Below are 23,571 nucleotides of genomic sequence, written 5' to 3' on the forward strand. Positions count from 1 at the left end.
AAGCAGTAGCGTGCTCGCCTGGCATGCGAGCGGCCCGGGTTCGATCCTCAGCACCACATACCAACAAAGATGTTGTGTCCGCCGAGAACTAAAAAATAAATATTAAAAATTCTCTCTCTCTCACTCTCTCTCCTCTCTCACTCTCTCTTTAAAAAAAAAAAAATATTTTATTTTTTAGTTGTAGTTGGACACAACATCTTTATTTCACGTATTTATTTTTATGTGATGCTGAGGATGGAATCCAGGGTCTTGCCTACCGCTGAGCCCCCCAAACTCTTTGATCTCAGGTTGTCTTCAAACTCTTTTACTTATGTAAATTACATCTAATGATACCATATAACATTTTAAAACAGAGAAGTTTCCAGAATATCATTTTGGATCAAGACAACGAAGTATACTTATTCGTTGTGTTTTAACATAAAGTCTGTGAAAAGTTCAAGATAATTATCTAAGAATAATAAAGTTATAGCTATTCTGGTAGATTTGGCCAAAGGTAGCTAACAAAAAGTACAGAAGTACTGAGAACAAGCAAATTTTATTAATTTCTACGAGTTTCATAAATCTCCCCATAAAATATACATATTGATACTTTAAACCTACCCTTACAGAAACTGCTATACCTCCAGTTATTTTAATTAGCAGTGATATGTCATCACATGTCAAATAGGCTCTGGAAATTTCCATTGTACACTCTCGAAAGTGAAAATGCAAATCATGTTGATACCACAGTGGAAATAATTTTGATCCTGGAGATCGCTTGAAAGGAGAACCAGTATTTGAGAACTAAAATAATCTATTAATTTTAAGGTCACTTCTCCTTTCATATCACTAACAAACTATTTCCTCTAATGAATATTTTGTCCTCGTCCCTTTACCACCCTTTGAGAACAGTTAACCTAAGGTAACCACGAACTCTAGCTTAATGCAACCCAAAGTGATAAGCCTCCTGACGCCCTGCGGCCGTTTCTGTTTAGCGCTGGGAACGAAAATGCTCTCCTGCATTTCCACACAGGACAGAGTCTAGAAACAAGTCCCAAAGTTCCCACCCGCGCCGCCAAGGCGGGGCCACAGGGGCAGCAGAGACCCGGCTCGCCCAGGGCTCGGAACAGAAGCTGCAGCTGCTGAGAGCGCAGCGTCGAGTCCTTGGAGACGCCAACCGGAGACCCGCCCTCCGCAGGTAAGCCAGCCCCGGGAGGCGGGGCGCAGCCAGGTGCTCCCCAGGTAGACGCATCTTCGCTTTTCCTCTGCTGCGTCGGCGGCCTCCCAGGGCCTACGCAAGAACTCGCGGCGCGCAAATTTCCCCACCCACAACGCTCCTCCGCGCACCCTAGGCGCCTCCTCTGTGTAGTCGCTGGGGCCACTCGGGCACCGTGGAGAGCGAGAGTCGGAGTGTCGCCGAGATTTAAGAGGGCGCCAGAGACAGAGGGTCTAGAGATCTCAGGGACCACCAAGCAACAGGGCTCTGGCCCCGAGACTGTTGGAACATGTGCCGGGGAATACAGGTGCGGGGCCCGGAGACGGGGGTTGGGGAGCGGGGGAGAGGTTACCCGGGGAGCTACAGGTGCCGGGGCTGAACCCACCTGGCGGATTCCAATGCAAAGCGGAGGGGTTGTCCGGGCAAGGGTCCTGTTTGCCCTTCGAGAATTATAGGGCGCAGCATTTATCTCCAGGCACTCCCAGCAGGGGCACTTTCCCGGAGGGCGTAGGGTCCGGACGACCGAAACTGCGCGTGGGGCGCAGTCGCGCGGTGGCTTTGAGTACAACAGGTCGGTGACTCACTTGCCACTGAAACTTGAAGTGCTGAGCTTGGGGCTTTTTTTATGTGTTTTTTTTTTGTTTGTTTGTTTTTTATTTGTTTAGTTTGTTTGACAGTTGCCAGACTATGTTTACACTTCTGATTCTACTCAGCCAACTGCCCGTAGTTATCTTCGCATTTCCTCATTGCACAAGAAGTCTAAAGGATACGAGGCATGCCGGAGAAGGTAAGAATGACCGCAATTTCCGAGAAAACCCTCCTGGAAACTGGAGCTGCATATTACAGATCTCTAACGAGAAAGTGTGGTGCTTGAAATTACATGGCCCCTCGAACCTTGGAAGTATTAAACTATCCTTTAGTTTAATCTGTGGCTTATTTGGTAATGTGGGTTTTCATGTTCTTTAAAGTGTATACAAATGTATGTTTCCTTTGATAAATATATGTTTTAAGACGTGGTTTGCGGTTAACTAAATGGAAAGCCTATTTTAACTCTCCTTTTCCTAGATGAAGCTACCTGTCAAATTTTTTAATATTTATTTTTTTTAGATTTAGGTTGACACAGTATCTTTATTTTATATTTATGTGAGGCTAAGGATCAAACCCAGTGCCTCATGCATGCTAGGCGAGCGCTCTACCATTGAGCCACAACCCCAGCCCCAAGCTATATGGCAATTATAAAAAGCACAATTATTTGTTCTTCTAGGAAAGGTGGACAGAGAGTCCAGGCTTTAGTCGGGACTTGTTTTTGCACTCTGGGGATAGAATGCAGGGCCTCATGCAGGGTAGGCAAGCACTCTACCACTATGCCACTCTCCCTCAGCCACCTTGTCTGGACTTGTTATGAGATCCTGAGCAAAGCACTTAATCCCTTTGGACTTGAATATCTTCCTCTGTAAAATGATGGGACAGAATGATATCCCAAGTCCTTTCCTTCTTTCAAACGTGTAATTGTCTAGATAAAGGCAGGTGGTTGAGAGATTAGATTTGGTGCTCCCTAACCTAGAAGTCTGCATTTTAGTTTCGCCATAATCAGATTAGTTCTTGCCAGGTTAAAAGCCTAACCTAGCAAAACCAGAAAAGAAAAAAAAAATTCCTCTGGGTGTCAGCATCCTTCTCCTTGTATAATCATTGTGCTTCCCCACCCAGTGCCAGCACTATGTACTATTCCACATATTCTTGTCCCTTATCACATCTCATCAGGTCCTACTTGCAACTTATTTTATTTTATTTTATTTTATTGGTTGTTCACAACATTACAAAGCTCTTGACATATCATATTTCATACATTAGATTGAAGTGGGTTATGAACCCCCAATTTTACCCCAAATGCAGATTGCAGAATCACGTCGGTTACACATCCACAATTTTACATAATGCCCTATTAGTAATTGTTGTATTCTGCTACCTTTCCTATCCCCTACTATCCCCCCTCCCCTCCCCTGCAACTTATTTTCATTTGAGAAGGATCTGTTCCTGTCTTATTAATAATACAGTTGTGTGTGTGTGTGTGTGTGTGTGTGTTAAGATAGGGCAATCCTTTAACCTAAAGGAATAACATTTTAATGACAAAATTCTAGGCACTTGAATAGGCTAGCTGATGGGATAGGGAAAGATTTTGGAAAGAAAGAGATTCTTCTTGGTACTCTCTAAGTCACACCATATGTAAGTCCATCCATATATAAAGTTGATGGCCTATACTCAGTAGGACCAGATGATACACCCCAGAATGATTATGAGAGTATCCATTCATTCACATGACTATGCATAAAAGTCACTTCGAAGGCCATCAAAATTATGGAAGGAATTTAGAAATCATATTTGAGTGTGGAGAACTACAGATGTCTATGGGAAATGAAAATGGGGGATCCTAAATATTTGAAAAGACAACTACATTATGAATACATAGTACACCAGGCCCTATGCTAGGTGCTGGAGATATAGAAATGAAGTACTGTAATCCCTGCCATGGATACCTTCTTCGTCTGGTGGGGGAGGCAGGTTATAAACAGATAATCTCCAAAAGCTTTGTAACAGAAGTAGAGACAGAGAACCCTGGGAGTGAAAAGCAGTAACCTTGCTCTAGGAAAGAGTTGTATGATACACAGAGAGTGCTTTCCATCTAAAACAGGACATAATAAATGGAGGTGTGAAGGCTAGAGGAGTCTCCCTTTCTCTGCCCTGATACATTCCGAAACTTCCAGTAGATGCTTGAAATCTCAGTACTGAACCCTGTATGTCAGCACTGCATACCACAAGAGTTGATCTGAAAACCAAGATGGCTACTAAGTTACTAATGGGCAGGTAATGTATACAGTGTAGACACTCTAAACAAAGGATGATTCAAATTCTGGGCAAGACTGAGCAAGAGGGGGAGATTTCATCATTGAACCCACAGTGACAGATAACTTAGAAATTGTCTATTTCCGGAATTATCCATTTAATATTTTCAGGCCATGGTTGATCCTAGTAAACTGAAACTGTAAAAAGTAAATTTGTCAATAAAGGAGTACTACTACAACTGAAAAGCAGGGGACAGGTTCCTCCAGCTAAATTCTAATAAATTCCTAGAATGGAGATGAAATCACTTAAAAGGAACTTATTTAGAAAACATGGGGTGATAGAAGAGATGAAGAGAAGTGGAATATTTGGGTGGAGGGATTTATAACAGTGAAATGCATAGACAGTCTCTTAGGAGAGTCTAATATATGAGAAACAGAGAAGGGAAGAGAATCCTAAGAAAGCAGATGCAAAAGACCAGTACTTCATTCAGCTGCAGTCAAGGAGAGAATAGGGGTTCTCACTTGGAGCCAAGGGCACTCCAGGGGTAGGGAAGTTTTCTTCTTTCCAATTAGAAACAAATTCAAGGGTTACTTAGACTCCAAATGACAAAGAACATTATTTCTCCTGATGTAGGAAAAAATTTGACCTGATACTGAAAGTGAACTCTAAGTTTAGCCACTGACAGAAACAGTACTTTCACACAAGGAAGTGGCAAATATCAGCCCCCCAGAAGACACAGTTAATACAGTATTAACAATAATATTTTGATTAATCATAAATACATTCATCACATTGGTATAAATATAATTTAAAGAGAAATTAAAATGTCTATGGCACTCTCGTTTTTGTTTTATTTTCAAGTTTAAAAATAGCTCTAGCTGGGCAAGGGTCACACACCTGTAATCCCAGCTACTCAAGGCTGAGAAAGGAGGATTACAAATTCAAGGCCAGCTTGGTTAATTTATTGAGACCCTTCCTCAAAATAAAAAAGGCTGTGGATGTAGCTCAGTGGTAGAACACTTGCCTAGCATGTATGAGACCCTGGGTTCAATCCCCTGTACTGGGGGAGGAAAAAAAAAAAGGGCAAAGATCAGGACATTTCCGAAAAGGAGCAATATAGTAGTAGATTTCTTATTCTCCTTTCTGAAATTAGATTCTATGCAGTAAATATAACCAAGTTGAGCAAGCTGTGAGTTGCTTCTTCACTTATCTAATACTTTAAACCTATCCAAGTTGAGTAATACCAGATTATATCTATGAATTGTTTCCATTAGTTGAGTTTAGGTCCAAGAGTTTCTCCCCACAATAGGAAATCTGAGTTTGTTGATCCTATTTGGGGGGGGGGTACCTTCTATGTGCCAGGCACCTACATCTCTGGGGAGAACAGAGTGCTAACAGAGTATAGCACTAGAACTATAACATTAGAACAGAGTATAGCACTAGTGAAGCGCATAGAACACCAGATGGTGCTAATACTATGGAGAAAAGCAGAATATGGACAGGGAGTTTCTGAGGTAGGTGGATAGGGATGGGGATTCAAGGTAACAGTGAACAAAATTCTGAGGTGTGAGGGCAAACTGAAAGAAAAAAAAATCTATTCAAAGAAAAGAGCAAGAACAAAGGCAGGAGAGAACCAAGTGTGCTGGAAGCCAGCATGGAGTGATAACCACAGAATACTTGAGGGAAAGTGGTAGAAGATAAGGTCAGAGGGGAAACAGCTTGAGGCTCTGATTGCATAGGGCCTTAGGCCATTGTAAGGGCTTTGGCTTTTATTCTGTGGGAGGCAAGATTGTCTTTAGGTTTTTTAAAAGCAAAGTAGAGGGTTGAGTGTTTGTATATGGAAGAAGGAGCAAAATAAAGGAAACAAAGCAGGGAGGATCAGATATTATAAAGCTCTAGGAACCAGTAGAGTAGGAAACTGCAAGGGAGAGAGGAGGAACAGGAGATGTGGAATAAATTTTTAAAAATCAGGGTTGGGTCGTGGCTCAATGATAGAAAGCTTGCCTAGCCCATTCGAGGTCCCGGGTTAGATCCTCAGCACCACATTAAAAATAAGTATTGTGTCCAACTACAACTGAAAAATAAATATTTAAAAAAATTTTTAAATCATGCTATGTGGGGCTGGGGATATAGCTCAGTTGGAAGAATGTTTACCTTGCTGCACAAGGCCCTGGGTTTGATTCCCAGCACACACACACACACAAAATCATTCTGTGTGCATATATTAATATACCACAGGGAATGTCACCTTTACATATAAGTAGAAAGAGCCAATCAAAAATAAATAGAAGAGCCAAGTGCTGTGGCATATGACTGTAATCCCAGCAGCTGGGGAGGCTAAGGCAGGAAGATCATAAGTTCAAAGCCAGCTTTAGCAATTTAGCAAGACCTTGTCTCAAAATAGAAAATTTAAAAAGGAATGGGCCTTTTTTTTTTTTAGTTGTCAATGGATTTTTTATTTTATTTTATTTATTTATATGTGGTGCTGAGGTTCAAACCCAGGGCCTCACACATGCCAGGCAAGTGTTCTACCACTGAGCCACTACTCCAACCCCAAAGGGTTGGGCTTTTTATACACCATAATATTTTTTAAACAGAATTATTAAAAGACAAAATTAGGGGCTGGGTTTTAGCTCAGTGGTAGAGCACTTGCCTTGCAAATGTGAGGCACTGGGTTCTGTCATCCTCAGCATCACATAAAAATAAAATAAATAAAATAGACACAGAATAAAGTATGGGGTTCTTGGCTGGCTGGAAAATAACTGGATAAATAGGATTTATGGTTATAAGCTTTTTGCCTGAAGGAATACCTCAAGCTTTGGCACACAGCATCAGGCACATAGAATAATTAACAGATGGCAGTGATTATTAGTATTATTAATGTTATGTTATGGATTCTCTTCATCATAAAATGTTAACCAGGCAAATATAGACATTAAAGAGAGTTAATGTATACACATAAATATTTGCAATCTTTTAAATGTTATTGTAATATGAAACAGAGATACAAAAATTCACAAAAATTATATCACTTAATGAGTTTTTAAATAAATAAATAAACAGTAAATAAATAAAATAGAGGTATTGTGTCCATCTACAATTAAAAAAAATATTTTTAAAGAAAATGAACATTAGTGGAACCAACTTAGATGCCCTTCAATAGATGAATGGATTTAAAAAATGTGGCATTTATACACAATGAAATATTACTCAGCACTAAAAAATAACAAGATTGTGGCATTTGCAGGTAAATGGATGGCATTAGAGCAGATTATGCTAAGTGAAGTTAGCCAATCCCTAAAAAACAAATGCCAAATGTCTTCTCTGATATAAGCGGGGTGACTCAAAATGGGATAGGGAGGAAGAGCATGAGAAGACGACTACCACTAAATAGGGAAGAGAGGTGGGAGGGAAAAAGAGGGAGAAGGGGAGTTGCACAGAAGATGGAAGGAGACCCTCATCATTATACAGAATACATGTATGATGTTGTGATGAGAAAAAGAAAAAAAAAGTGTGTCACATTAGATTGGATAGAGAGAAATGATGGGAGGGGAGAGGAGAAGTAGGGAGGATAGGAAGGGCAGCAGAATAGAATAGACATTATGATTGCTGTATGTATATAGGTGACTCTATGACCAGTGTGATTCTGCAATCTGTACAATCAGAAAAATGAGAAATTATACCCCAATGATTCAAATGTATGAATTGCCAAGATCATTGTAATGTCATGTGTAGCTAATTAAAAAAAAAGAAAAGAAAATGAACATTAAATTTAAGCATGTAGGTTGGTTTTGACAAATGTGTACACCCATGGAACCATAGTGAAAATGCCCACTGCTCCCAGAAGTTTCTGCAGGCCAGCAGAACGCTCTCTTGGGGCAGCAGAGCCTTCCATTAGGGCCAGCACTAGAGGAACCCTGGGAGTGGCCTGGGGTGAGAAAAGTGACAGTCATATGCCAGAGCACTTGGCTCAGCCAGGTTCTGAGAGGTACTCTGTAATATGTTTATAGCTGTCTTCTTTTGATCTTTCCTTTTACTATTTTGTGACTTTGAAAAGTTTTAACTAAATTGCCAATTTTAAAATAAATAAATAATAAAAAGGGCTAGGGATGTGGCTCAGTGGTTAAGAATTCCTGGGTTCAATTCCCAGTGCCCCCAAAATCAATCAATCAATCAATCAATCATTTAATTAATAAATGAATGAAAGACCAAGAGTGCAAAAGGAAAATAGAGCGAGGGAGAAGGGGATAAAAGGGGGAAAAACATGAACTGTAAGCAAATTCCATGTATGTATGATTTGTTAGGATGAACACAAATACTATGTGTCATTATAATGCTCTAATAAAAAACATTCAAAAGATAGAAAAAAAAGACAAAAAAAAAAAAGGTCAAACTATGTCTCTTAAAAGGATTCTCTAGCCAGGTGCAGTGGTCCACACCTATAATCTCAGCTACTTAGGAGGCTAAGGCAGGAAGATCACAAGTTTCGGGCCAGCATGGGCAATTTAGCAAGACCCTGTCTCAAAATAAAAAATAAAAAGAGGTGAGGTGGACATGTAATTCAGTGGTTAGAGAGGCACTGGGATCAATCGCCAATAAGATTGATTGATCCATCAATCTAGATTGATAGATGTCTCTGGCTATTGTTTTAACAACTGTATACAGAGGAGCAAGGAGACCGCTAGAATTCCATTGTAGGAGTTCCAATGAGGGTTGAGAGGCTTGGAAATTTTTCATTCTGTGCTTTCATTGCTGAACACATAAAATCTACAAGAAGACAAAGGAGAAAGAACGGAATTATTTAATCACACTAACCCCTCCATCCCCCTTCCATTACCATTCTGGGGCAAGAAACTACTATTTACCACTCATGCTCCACAAACACCTGGGAATCAAACTGACAGGAAAAATAGGTTTATTCTAAGCCAGCTTTGAAGGAAAATAGAGGGGATTTACTCTCAAATCACCATCTTCAGAGAACTCAAGGGCAAGGAAAGCTTTTATAAAAGAAGAGGTGGGCCAGGGTTATGGCTCAGTGGTGGAGCGCTTGCCTAGCATGCATGAGGCACTGGGTTTGATCCCTGGCACCACACAAAAATTTTAAAAATAAATAAAATAAAATAAAGGTATTGTGTCCATCTACAACTAAAAAATAATAATAATTAAAAAAATAAAAGAAGAGGAGGTAAAGTGGGACATAGGGCAGGAAATAAACATATAGATTTAAGTTAAAGGGGAACTCATCAATCTTGGCTTCCTTGGTGTCTGGAGGTAATGGGCAACTCTTCAGCCTTTATTTTAGTATGAAGAAGTTTAGAAGTTAAAATAATTTGGAATTTTTATTTCTCAGTATGAGGAAGTTGCCCTTATTTTCAGTGGGAGTCTGTTTCACTTTTAGAATAAAACCCATTATTCGAGCCTAGCTTCCCCCTTAGTTCCAATAGCCATATGTTACTTATAACATAGAAATTGACACACCAGAATAGTGCTTGGCCAAAATAAATACAATGTGAACCACATAAATAATTTTAAAATTTCTAATAGACACCTTTTTAAAAGTAAAAGAAATAGATGACATAAATCTAATAATGTATTTAATTTAACCCAATATCTAAAATGTTATTTCAAAGTGTAAGCAATATTGAGATATTTCATTCCTTTTTTTTTTTTTTACCCCAGTAAGTCTTTGAAATCCTCTTTGTATTTATACTTAAATCACATGTCAATTCAGACTGTCTTTTTTGTCCCCTCTGGTATTAGGAATTGAACCCAGGAATATTCTACCACTATGCTACATCCTCAGTCCTTTTTATTTTTTATTTTGAGACGGGGTCTCATAATTTGCTGAGACTGTCCTCAAACTTGTGATCTACCTGCTTCAGCCTCCTGAGTAGCTGGAATTTATAGGCATGCACACCCAGCAGGACTAGCCACTTTTGAAGTACTCAGTAGCCATAAATGGCCAGTGTCTACTGTATTGAACAAAATATCTCCAGAAGATTCAGACCTGTTTGGATAGAAAATTAATTTGTAGAAAAATAATAAGGGCAAGATATGACCATTCTCAAAAGGATAAGAATCAATGGCCTACCTAAGGTCACTCACAAATTAATATTGGTTTTCCAGACCATGCTTTCTCAGGAACTATCTTCTGACTGCCCACTTTAATATATTCTTCCTGTGGTAATGGTTAGCTTTGAGAAGTGTCATCACTTTTAAGTTCTTTTAATCATTTTGATGTAGTTGTTAGAAATTTCTGAATTCCAGTCTAGGTAATATGATCTGGAACAAAAATCACTTGAACCTTGTTTGGTTGACTCCAGAATGAGTTTAAAGTTTGTGAGTTTTGAAAATGCTACCATGATGGAATGTTCTGGTTTTGTGTCAATCTGTGCTTTGACCTTTATGTTTACTATTGACCTTCCCTGCAAATATAGATGGTGTCCCCAAAGGCACTGCAGACATATTTTGGGGTGGGGTAAAAGGAGTCACTCCTTTGGCAGAAGCTGAATGTCTTTTAATTAATCATATAATTAACTTATTTTAATAACTTAGAAGTCCATAATTTTATAAGATTTAATATAAGCTTGAATAAGGAGTAAAGATAAAAGTATTAATTTATAATTTTAGAACTTAAAAGGTATCGTGATTATTTAATTCAATTCCCAATTTTGCAAATGAGGAAATGCCAGCCCAGAGATATAAATGCCTAATCCCAGTATACAAAGCCAAAAGCTCAAACCAATCAAAACCAAGAATCTGTCTTCCCACTCTCAGTCTATTACTTTGTCTATTATACCCCACTAATTTTTCTTAATCAAGATAATAGGGGAACCAGCCTTTGGAAATAGAATAATGTGATCTGTCATTTATTGGAAAATAATTGTGTGAAGGGAAAAGTGATATTTGAATAATTTTCATTTATACTAATAATTTTGGATATTACTAAGCCAAGTATTTTCTGGAATCATGTTAGTTTTTATATTTCATATTTATCAGAAATCATTCTTACTGGTGCTGTTTTTTTAAAGTCAGATTTTTAAAGCCATACAAGAAATTTGGTATAATTTAAACACAGAAGAGATCTCTTTACTTTTCTACAATTGAAACAGAAATTTTCTGCCTTATGCTTATCAATGTCTGAAATCTTTTTTTGTTCCTTCATTAGTTTTTACATCAAAAGAAGAAGCAAACTTTTTCATACATCGCCGCCTCCTATATAACAGATTTGATTTGGAGCTTTTCACTCCTGGTGACCTAGAAAGAGAATGCATTGAAGAACTTTGTAATTATGAGGAAGCCAGAGAAATTTTCGTGGATGACGATAAAACGGTAATTTGGTTGATGATGTTAATTAACTGGAAAGTTATTAAACTGTACTTATGAAAGTAGCACTTTCAGTCATTATAGATTTTATGCTTTAAACAAAATCAAGGTTGTATACCTATTATCTCTTTCTACTTCCTTAAAATGCTAATTACCCTATTGAGACTTGACTTTATACTTAATTACCTGGGTTTATAGTAATTAGCAGGTTATGGGCTATGCTGTGATTTTTGTGTGTTTAATGTCTATTATACTCAATAACAATCTCAGAGTGGAGTGAATTAAACTTCAAGATATTATTTGAGGGCTGGGAATGATATCTCAGTGCTGAGTACTTGCCTAGCAACCACAAGGCTCTGAATTCAATCCCAGCACCCGAAAACAAACAAAAAAAAGATATTACTTGAGTTAGTGCTCTGACTCAAACTTCAGTTATTTAAAACTTAGAACTTTTCCCTAGATATCTTACTCTTTTTTGATTAGTATTTATTAACATTCTACTACATACCAGATGTTTCGTTAGCACTGAGGATACATAATATGTAGCCCCTGCATTCAGGAGTTTATTTTTTGTTTATCTGTGTAATTTAAAGGAAATCTTTTTAGAAATTCCACCTTAAAATATAATTAAATCCTATCTGTAATGTGGGCACAGTGGCATTCACCTATAATTTCAGCAACTTGGGAAACTGAGGCAAGAGATTCCAAGTTGAAAGCCAGTCTTGGCAATTTAGCAAGACCCTGAGTGAAAATTTTTAAAAAGCTGGGCAGGATGGCCTGAGCCTGTAATTCCAGCCACTTGGGAGGCTGAGGCAGGAGTATTGCAAATTTGAGGCCATCCTCAGCAATCTAGAGAGACCCTCAGCAATTTAGTAAGACCCCCTCTCAAAATAGCGATAGGGTCATAGCTCAGTTGTAAAGGGTCCCTGAGTTCAATCTAGTACCAAAAGAGTTTAATAAATAAATAACAAAAAGGGCTGAGGGTATAGTCCAGTGGTAGAGCACCCTGGCATTCAATCTATGGTACAAAAAATAATCTTCTCTGTTAATCTTGATAACATAGATAATACTGTGCCTGTTATCTTAAGGAATGTTAATTCTTTACTTTTGTAGGTTAAATAACCCCAGCTCTTTTTCCTCTTCCTCAAGCATTTGTGTTATTTTTTTTTTACTCAATAAGAACCTCCCAAGGTATCCTTCAAAGACAGGGAGCAATAAAACCTTATTCTTTATTCTTCTATAATTGTGCCCAGCCTCCCATTTCCTGTAAGTATTTACCACATCTGTTAAAGTGGGAAAACAAAGAATATGCTTTACAGTTGTGCCTGTTGGGATTTTAAACCCATTTTCTAATTTTATCCTGCTTCCTTAAAAATTTATTTATTTTTTTAATGTTTATTTTTTAGTTATACACAATACCTTTACTTTGTATATTTATTTTTATGTGGTGCTGAGGATCGAACCCAGGGCCTCATGCGTGCTAGGCAAGTGCTCTACCACTGAGCCACAACCCCAACCCCTGGTTCCTTAAAATTTACTTCTATTCTTTCAAGTACCATGGAACTTAAACTGTCTCAGGGATGTCTTTCCAAGTCAATAAATACCTCTCAATAAAATCTCCTAGCAAACTGCGGGGCCCCTACAATATAAGAATTCAGGCCCTTTCCAAACACCATAATGGGTTCACTGACTTAATCTCCACCCTTGGTGCCTTTACTCAAATGCCTTAGTGAGAGCCCCAAGCAAGTAAGGGAGAAAAGCAAGGCATGGTTTAGAGGGTGGAGAGTGGACCTGGTTCTTTAACCAATTAAGCAGACACAGTGACAGTCCTGGAGAATAGTGTTTTAATTTGAGTGAGTTACACCTTCCGGCTTGAATGTGCTGGTGTCTTACCTGTGGCACATGCCAAGTGTTTACCACCCCTAGTTTGGGTCATTGGGAGCAAATGAAATGATAATAAATTACATAAATTTGGAAATTTTATCTTTTTCTTAGATGACATTTTGGCAGGAATATTCAATTAAAGGACCAGCCACAAAATCAGGTAAGGTAAGAATTGATAAAATTTAATGTTTTCCTTGCCCTCTCTCTATTATAATATACTTTAGTTTTCATTGTTTGAGTTTGGCTATTGCTCAGCGTACATACCTTGTAAATCCAAGAAAGATTTCTCAATTATATGTTGGGTTATCTGAGACAGAGAAGGCTACATTCATCATTCATCTACTTACACATTGAAAATCAAGTTTGGTGAGATATTAGGGAAATGAGATAATGGGCTTAAAGCTGTTCTAAACAGCTCAGCTAAGTCAAGACTTGCACAGAATACTCTTTTGGTTTCAAGTAGTAAACTATTTTAAAGTTTTCTTCCTTTTTTTTTTTTTTTTAACCATTGCAGGTGGATGGAATACTAACGTTAAGAAAATTAAGATTGCTGGATAGACCTGGGGTTTATAGCTTGTGAAAGGCTATATTCAATCCCCAGGTCCAGGACAAAAAAAAAAAAAAGATTGTTAAGTAGAACTAAGTACCTTTTAGAAAGAGGAAATGCTTTGTCTTATCTTTCTTAACTGCCTTCTAAAATTGTTTTAATTGATGCATAATTGATGTACCTATTTCTGGGATACACTGTGATATCTTAATACATGTCTACAATGTGTTATGATCAAATCAAGATATTAAGCATATCTATCACTTCAAACATTTGTCATTTCTTATTAATAATACTCAAAATCCTCTTTTCTAACTATTTTAAAATATATGATAAATTATTAACTATAGTCACCTTGCAGTGCCATACAGAACATTAGAATTTATTACCTATTCCTCCTTGCTATAATTTTGTACCAAGATTTCCTATTCTTCCCTCCCCTTTATTCTTCAAGCCACTTTTGACTGATTTTTATATACACAAACACATATTTTGTCATTTTTTCAAATATATATCATTCTTTCTACAGGTAATATCACCCTATAGAATACTATATTGTATAGCTACACCAAGTTGCTTAATGAATGTATCTTAGTAGTTAATACCAAAATGTGTAGTTGCACAAGGAATGTTTATCCCACTTAGTATTGGATGTTATCATTTTAATGTGACCTATTTAAAATAAACAGGCGCTGGAGATGTAGCTCAATGGTAGAATGTTTACAAAGCATGTACAAGGCCCTCGATACTATCCCAGCACTGCCAAAAAAACAAAATAAACAAAAGCCAGGCACAGTGGCACATGCCTGTAATCCCAATGGCTCAAAGGCTAAGGTAGGAGGATTGCAAGTTCAAAACCAGCTTCAGCATCTTAGGCCCTAAGCAACAACTTAGTGAGACTCTTTCTCTAAATAAAATATTTTTTAAATGGGCTGGTGTATGACTCAGTGGTCAAGCACCACTGGGTTCAATACCAGTACCATAAATAAATAAATAAATAAATAAATAAATATTTTTTTTAAAAAAGGCTGTAGCTCACTGGTAAAGCACCCCTGGGTTCAATCTCCATTAAAAAAAGAAAGAAAGAAAGAAAAAGAAAAAACAGAGACTGAGAGACAAAGAGAAATGAAAGATCATTTAAAATTTTTTTCAGGTAGGTTCTCTAGCACAAAATTTTTTTTTAAAGAAATCAGTATCAATGATTAGATGCTTAATAATGTGTTAAAATTGTTGAAATCATAGATGATGCATTTCAAGTATTGTATTTATATTATTTTTATGATTTCTTTTAAGATGGTAACAGAGAGAAAATTGATGTTATGGGCCTTCTGACTGGATTAATTGCTGCTGGAGTATTTTTGGTTATTTTTGGATTACTTGGTTACTATCTTTGTATTACTAAGTGTAACAGGCAACCATATCCAGGGTAAGTACCAAATAAAAATACTTGATTCATTTTTGCACATTCTATATTGCGATTTTAAAGTGAAACAAAGAGCTGCCTATTTTGTTACATAAACTTTATATTCTGGAATAATTTCAAATACACAGGAAGGTTACAAAAATAGTAGAGTTCCCATATATCCTTTAGCCAGTTTCCCCCATTGTTACCATATCATGTTACCATAGTAGGTTTGTCAAAACTATAAAACAACATTTGTGTATTACTACTAAGTAAACTCCAGACTTTATTTAGATTTTACTAGTTTTTCCATTAGTGTCCTCTTTCTGCTCCAAATCCTCTCTTCTAGCTATTTGGCAATATGCTCTTGGATCCAGTCATGGTAATACATTTAATTGTCATGTCCCAGGCTCCTCTAGTCTCACAGTTGTTTGGTGGCTTAATTTAGCAACACAGTAACAATTTAACGATGCTATTTCTAACATGCTTCAAAAGAATATAAGAAATGTCATATATGTTACCTTGATTTTTCAGTAGTTCCTTCGAAGCCAGAGGCAGACACCTGTGTCCCCACATTATTTCCTGAAGCAAAAAATTCTGTAGTTTATTCTGAGTCAGACTTAATAGACCTATGTGGCTTCCCACAAAGAAACAGAATAACTGGCTTTTTATAACTCTTTTTATTGATTCTTTGAATTAAGTATAGATTAATAAAACAAAATTCTTACCAATTAAAGATAATAGCACATTAATAAAGTTTGATAAATATTCATAAAAGCCATAATTATTTGTACAATAGAACCTCATTATTGTTATTGAACTAAGAGGCACTGATTATCTTTCCAGTAAGTATGCATGAGTAGGTAGAGAAGACATTATTCAGAAGAAGCAGGCTATTATGGATTGATGCTTATATATGCATAGTCACAATCAGAAATTTTATGAATAAGCTCATGATCGTGACCAAGTGTGCTTTTTTATGGTAACTTAGTCATTTGATTTATCTTTTTAGAAAAATAAGCATTGTTTCTGTATTCTTCTAATAGAGTTGTGTGTGTGTGTGTGTATATATATATATATTTTTTTTTAATATATTACTTATATATTTCAAAAGAAAAAATATACAGTTTAAAAAAACATTTTAGTTGTAGATGGACACAATACCTTTATTTATTTATCTTTATGTGGTGCTGAGGATTGAACCCAGGGCCTCACACATGTTAGGTGAGCACTCTACCACTAAGCCACAACCCCAGCCCCAGAGTTTTTTGTTTGTTTGTTTTACAAGATTCTTCATCTTCTAATTTAAGGCTAAGTTTCAACCCCTATCAAATCAAATTTAAATTCTACAATTCCCTTACCTGAATCTTCAAAAATACCACTGTTGTTGTAGTGAAAAACAAAGAAAAACTGAGAAAATAACTGTTCCAAATTGAAGTAGATGATATGATGATTAATGCAATGTGTGATCCTGGACCAGAAAAATAAATTGGTATCAGTGTTAAATTTCTTGGATTTGGAAAATAGGTGAAGATCTTTTTAAAAACATGTAATTATATAATGGTTCTAAAATTTTATTGGCAATTACTGTTAAAAAAAAAAAAAAAAAGCAGGCCAGGTGCTGTGGTGCATGCCTGTAATCCCAGAGGTTTGCGGGGGGGGGGGGGGGGGGGGGGGTTGGCGGTGAGACAGGAGAATCGAGAGTTCAAAGCTAGCCTCAGCAATGGCAAGGCCCTAAGCAACTCAGTGCAACCCTATATCTAAATAAAATATAATACATAAGGCTGGGGATGTGGCTCGGTGGTTGAGTAACCCTGAGTCCAATCCCTGGTACCAAAAAAAAAAAAAAAAAGCAGCTAATTAAAGCAAATAGCAAAAAATGTTTAACTGCTTAAGTTTTCTTTTTTAGGTCTGGGGGTTTAGCTCAGTGTTAGAGTACTTACCTAGCTTTCTCAAGGTTCCATGTTTGATATCCAGAACAGGAAAAAAAATTAAATTAAATTGCATAATGCAATTAATTTGTGCTTTTCTTGGCACAAAGTAGGATTAAAAGTTTTCTTGAAGATCCTAATCTCCACTATTAATATGTTAAAATTTTCTTGAAGACCCTAATCTCCAATATTAATATGATGCTTTCATAGCAATGGAAATAATTTTTAAAGTGATTCACACAGATGAGACAAAAAAAAAAACTACTTTAAAACTTCTTCAACAGATATTACTTTTATTAATTTTTAGAAAAGCTGGACACAGTGGCACAGTGTGTAACTCCAGCAACTCAGGAGGTGGAGGTAGGAGGATCACAAGTTCAAAACCATCCTAGGTACTTTAGTGAAACCCTGTCTCAAAACAAAAAATAAAAAGGGGTTGAGGATATAGCTAAGAACTTTTTACATTGTAGAACTAAATGAAATTAGTAAATATAAAAGATACATTTCTCCCTAAATTTTTTTTTTTTTTTTTTTTTTTTTTTTTTTTTTTTTTGTGGCACTGGGGCTCAAACTCAGGGCACTCTACCAGCTGAGGCTGGAGAATCACAAGTTTGAAGCCAATGTTGGCAATTTCAGGAGACCTTGTCTGGGGATGTAGCTCAGTGGTAGGGTGCCCCTGAGATCAATCCCAGTACTACAAAAAATAAGAAGAAGAAAAAAAAGTTTAACATGTCATGTGTGATGGTGACCTCTGAAATCCCAGCTACTTAGGAGGCTGAGGCAGGATTCCAAATTCAAGGCCAGCCTCAGCAATTTAGCAAGACTCTGTCTCAAAATAAAATAAAAATGGCTAGGGATATAGCTCTGTGGTTCTCTGAGTTCAATCTCTGTGGTCTCCTAAATTCAATTCCCAGTATCACACACACAAAAAAAAATTAATGTTAAAATGGCAATTTTATGATAAATAGGTATTGCCACATTTTTTTTAAAACTGGAAAAAAGAGTAAGAGCTTAACGCAACAGATTGGAATTAAGATTCATGTATTAGAGGAGACGAGTTGAAGTTGTGAGAGTAGGCAAGTTCTCTGAATGTAATTAAAGGACAGAAGGGAAAAGACAGAGTCTTACAGGATGCCCCCCACTAAGTATGCAGAAAAAAGAGGAGGAGCCAGCAAGGAGGGCAGAAAAAGAAGGAACATAAATTGTAATTCTACCCCACGCTGAAATTCTTGGAAAACTCCCTGAGGCATTATATGACCTATGGGCATGGACTAAGAAGTCTGTGTCTATAAATTCTGTAGAAATTTCAGAAGTGAGAGAAAGTAAGAAAGAATTTGTTTAATTTTTCTTTCTTTTTTTTTTTTAAGATAGAGTGAGAGAGGAGAGAGAGAGAGAGAACTTTTTAATATTTATTTTTTAGTTCTCGGCGGACACAACATCTTTGTATGTGGTGCTGAGGATCGAACCCGGGCCGCACGCATGCCAGGCGAGCACGCTACTGCTTGAGCCACATCCCCAGCCCATTGTTTAATTTTTCTTAAGCCACTATCTTTAAGCTGAAGACCTATGTTAATTTTCCTCATTCAGTGTATAGGAAATGAATAAGTTCTTTTCATTTTCTAGGACTTTTGACCAAGATTTTATTTACTATGGGTTTTTCACCAGCTAGGGGAATCCACAGGTTAATTAAAACATAGGCAAAATTTGTCTTTGGAGATTCTTCTTGATGTCTATCTTTCCTTTTCTCCTACCCCATTCATAATGTTTTTCGGGGGGGAAAAAAAAGCTCTTGGGGCTATAGTTGTAGCTCCATGGTAGAGCGCTTGCCTAACATGTGTGAAGCACTGGATTTGATCCTCAGCACCACATCAAATAAAACAAAGGTATTGTGTCCATCTACAACTAAAAAAAAAAATTTAAATGAAAAGCTCTTATATGTCCTCATGTTTAATAACTGCATTCAGCCTAGGGGTGTGGCTCTGTGGTAGAGCACTTGCCTAGCAGGTGCCAGGCCTGGGTTCCATCTCCAACACTGAAAAAAAAAATCATTCAAGGTCTGTGGTATCTATGATAGCACATGCATTATTCAGTGTCTTCGTGCTTGATGATTTCTTCTCTCTGCTTTATTTTTCTACTTTTCTATACCATTCTGTCTTCCTTATTTTGTTCCTTGTTTTTAAAACCCCAGAAATATTTATAATTTTTTCCCTGCATGAGGGTAGAAAAAGAATTCAAATTCATGGGGAGGTTAGGCAAAGTGCTGCTCTAGTAGTCCTAGCTACATGAGAGATTGGGGCAGAAGGATCACTTGAGCCTACAGGTTCAAGGCCAGCCTAGGGAACATAGTAAGACCCTCATTTAAAATAAATAAATAAATAAGCATCACATGGGGGGTTAAGTGGTGGCATGATTATGGCATGTCTTCTGTATATGTCATTGTGAAATATAAAACCCTGGATATCTCCTCTTAAAAGTAAAGTTAGTTAACGTTAGTCTAGTGTAATACCAGTGTAGTATACAAATAATTTTTCATTCATTGTGTCTGATCCTCTGAACTGTTGAGTTCTAGAGGACATTTCAAGCTAGGTTTAATAGAAATGCTCTTTTAAATACTAAAGAGCTCTTTTAAATACTAACTTTGAAATACTAAAGTGCTTTGCATTTATTGTCCCAAGAAATTCTTCTAGCAGAGTCATTTGTTCACTTTCTGTATTTCACAAGGCTGAAAGTAGTGAGAAGGGAAGAGAATACTTGAGAAAGAAAAACAATTTTTTAAAAAAGATCATGGTCAGAAAAATTTGCCTCTGTGTAAAACATACCAAAAAATGGAAAATTCTAAAATCTTTTCCATTCTTGGTTCCTGTATTTTGTGGAAGAAAAGAGGCATAATATGGTATTCCAGTTTTAAGATATTATTAGTGCATACTTTCTGATTTTGATCACATAAGATATATGAGGTGTAAGAAAACACTAGGTAGTATTTAATGACTGATGTAATCATTACATAGTTTCTATAGTTTTTTGTTTGTTTGTTATTTTTATTTTTTTTGGTACTAGAGATTGAACCCAAGAGTATTTTACTATTGAGCTTCATCCCAAGAACTTTTTATTTTTTATTTTGAGACAGGGTCTTCCTAAGTTGTCCAAATGGCCTTGAACTTGATCCTCCTGTCTCAGCCTCCTAAGTAGCTAGGATTACCGATGTGAGCCACTGTGCACTGCTTCTATGTATTAAATTTTGAAAGTCAACATGGAAAATTTTTGTTAGAATAAAATATCTGTCTACCCCATCCCCTGTAAGCAAACACACAGAACTTCTTCATCGTAAGCTGATGAATGTGGCAAGTGACTGACCTCTCATGAGTGCATTCCAGACTTCTGACAGAGGAGGAATTGTGTTGAGCCCTCAGTTGCCTCTCAACTATTGAAGGGCTGATTATCCAGCTCCTAGATTTACACAGGCTTTTGCTTTTCTTCTTTCTGCAATTTTTCTCTTTCCCTCCAATTTCAAATCTCATTATTACCATCAAAAGGAAAAGGTGTCTTAAAGAACCAATTGGCTGACTTAGCTTGGGAAAGTTCTCTGTAAATTGTCTGTGTCTTAATGGGAAGTATAGTGTAAACATTGACTAGAGGTCAATATTGACTGTAAGTTTTAATTATCTCATTAGCCGTAACTATAGGAGGTTAACTTATGTAAGGGTACTTTATAGACATCCAACTTTATAATCTAAACAGATTTACTTCTTAATGCTTCAATTACATTTCATAATTCACAATGGGAAGAGAAAACCGTAGGTTTAAAACACCAGACCCATGTTGCAACTTCCATTGACAGGCAAGGTTTTGTGAAAATGGTCGACTGAACCAAGCCATTTATGTATTTATTTTCCTGTGTGTGGGGGGGGGAATAAATATATATATATGGCTTAGATTAGTGGAAGGGGAAAACACAATTCTAAGAAAAGGATCAATACCAGTGAAAACATAGAGAAGGGCCCAAGAATTTGCTGCAAACACAGGGTAGTATCAATAAATTACTCAGCAAGAGCAGAGAACTGTAAAAACTAGGGCAAGACCAGAATAAGGGAGGCTTTCAAGAGGAGGCTCAGGAGTCCGAACCCGATTCGGTGGCAAGTAGGCTGCAGATAGACTTTTAAGGAGGAGGGCAACATGAAGGAAGTACTGCTGTCTTGGAGGTATGGAGGTACAGGTAGGAGGGAACAGAAGACAAAGGAGGATATCAGCCATTGTGATTATCTCTGTGGCATTTATTTCCTTGGCTTGGAGTTGTCCCCCTCAACAAAGCCTCGATTTGGCATCATATCATACTTTTGAGAAAATTTTCAGAGAAGAGGGAGTGAAAGAAAATTCACACATTTTGGATTCTTACTAAGTGTGCCAGACACTGCTAGAAGCTATATATACAACATCCTCCTGGGTTTTCACAAAACAATTCTGCTGTAGCTTTTACTATTCCCATGTTAGAGAGGAGGAAACAGGTAGTTTGAGTTCATTCATATATCTATGAAATGACTGTCAAGTTTCAAACCATGTCTGACTTGGTCTTTCCCTATACCAAGACTCTTTCAGAGTCATGGGTAAACTATAAAACAGTTGTTATATTAATAAATTGAGTTCAACATTTATCAAAATATTTAATTTTTTAATATTTTTTTAGCTTTAAGTGGACACAATATCTTTTATTTTATTTTTATGTGGTGTTGAGTATTGAACCCAGTGCCTCAAGCATGCCAGGCGAGCATGCTACTCTACCTGAGCTATATCCCCAGCCCCGAAAATATTTATTTTTTAATATTAATCATATTAATCCAAAAATGCTGCCTTTCCTAGACCTAAACATGATCTCTCTGTTTAGTTCTCCAGCCATCTATGCCAGAAGGGGCAGACACACTCCCTCCATCATTTTCAGAGGACCTGAGGAAGCTGTCTTATCACCGTCACCAACTTCTTTGGAGGACACAGGACTGCCTTCTTATGAACAGGCAATGGCACTGACCAGAAAACACAGTGTTTCACCACCACCACCATATCCTGGGCCAGCAAGAGGATTTAGGGTATTTAAAAAGTCTATGTCACTCCCGTCTCACTAAGAACACCCTGCACTTCGGCATAAGAAATCCATGCTATTTGAATGGTTTGTTCTCCCTGAACCAAAAAAGATTCAGCTCTTTATGACAAACTGCATAGAATAAAGGAAGAGTAAGCACTATGAACCACACCACAGTTCCATTTGCATCTTGGACCCGAAAGTGATTGTCATCAGCTTGATAAGAGAATTTGGCGTCAAGGGCAACATGGTGACACACACGTGTAATCTCAGCTACAGGGGAGGCGGAGGCAGGAGGATCACAAGATCGAGACCAGCCTGAGCAAGTTAGTGAGGTATCTCAAAACAAAATTTTAAAAAATGGCTGAGTATGTAACTCAGTGGTAGAATTGCCTGGCACATGTGAAGCCCTGGGTTAGATTTCCCCACCCTGCAAAAAAGGGAGAGAGAAAAAGAAACAGAATTTGATTATATAATTCTCACAGTTAATAAGAAAGCACTTTTAAATAATGTATATTTTAAAGGTTCAAAAATCTTTGTTAATAGCTGGAGATTTAACTCAGTTGGTAGAGTTATTTGCCTCACATGCACAACGCCCTGGGTTCAGTCCCCAGCACCACAAAAAACAAAAAACAAAAAAAAAAAAAAAAAAAAAAACCTTTGTTAGTATCTTTTGTCCAGATAAAAGTTGTAGATTTCTTCTGTTGAATATTTTAAAAAGTAAGAATTTCTAGTCATTACTTATCCCAAGTCATGATATTGAACCCACTATTAGGATTTTTTTTGTGAGAGGAGGTGGAAATACTTCACAGAATTCAACATTTTAATATAAATTTGTGACCTTAACATAAACACTGGTTTTATATTTTAAATTATTGCCTACTATTCACCATATTATGCAGGTATTAGTTCTTAATGCTTATTATAAGTCATGTTTTATTATCAGGAGTGGGGTCAGTAGAAATACTGTTTGATACAATTTAGTTCTTCATATGGTACAGCGTTGCAATGGCAAGGATTTATAAAAGTTGTTATGGTTTCAAATAAATAATCCTCTAACCTAGGACTAGAACTTGATAAAATTGCCCTCATTCCTGATGAGGAGATACCCCATCTGCATTAATAAAAAATCTACATCTACATCATTCAATCTCTGGAAAATATAAATAGTAGTTTGAGAATCTAGAAAAGGTATTTAACTATTAAAATAATAATAATTAAATTTGCCAGAAAACCCTTATATATTGTCTTTTTTTTTTTTTTTTTGGTGCTGAATATTGAAGATAGGCCTTGTGCATGCTAAGCACAGGCTCTACCACTAAGCTATTTCCCCAGGACCTACCACTTCCTCCCTTGCATCTTTTAATATGTCTG

General features: G+C 37.0%; 1 protein-coding gene across 1 annotated transcript; it reads left to right on the forward strand.

Annotated features, from left to right (window-relative positions):
- Positions 1–1,343: 1,343 nt before the first annotated feature.
- Positions 1,344–23,353, forward strand: PRRG4 (proline rich and Gla domain 4). Its single transcript, XM_081279994.1, has 6 exons — positions 1,344–1,502; positions 1,861–1,982; positions 11,205–11,368; positions 13,358–13,406; positions 15,087–15,219; positions 22,006–23,353. The coding sequence occupies exons 2-6, from the start codon at positions 1,883–1,885 to the stop codon at positions 22,238–22,240; spliced, it is 681 nt and encodes a 226-aa protein (XP_081136120.1). The 5' UTR covers positions 1,344–1,502; positions 1,861–1,882; the 3' UTR covers positions 22,241–23,353.
- Positions 23,354–23,571: the final 218 nt, after the last annotated feature.

The sequence above is a fragment of the Spermophilus citellus genome (assembly GCF_964194105.1).
Source record: "Spermophilus citellus genome assembly, chromosome: 2".
Classification (NCBI taxonomy): Eukaryota; Metazoa; Chordata; class Mammalia; order Rodentia; family Sciuridae; genus Spermophilus; species Spermophilus citellus.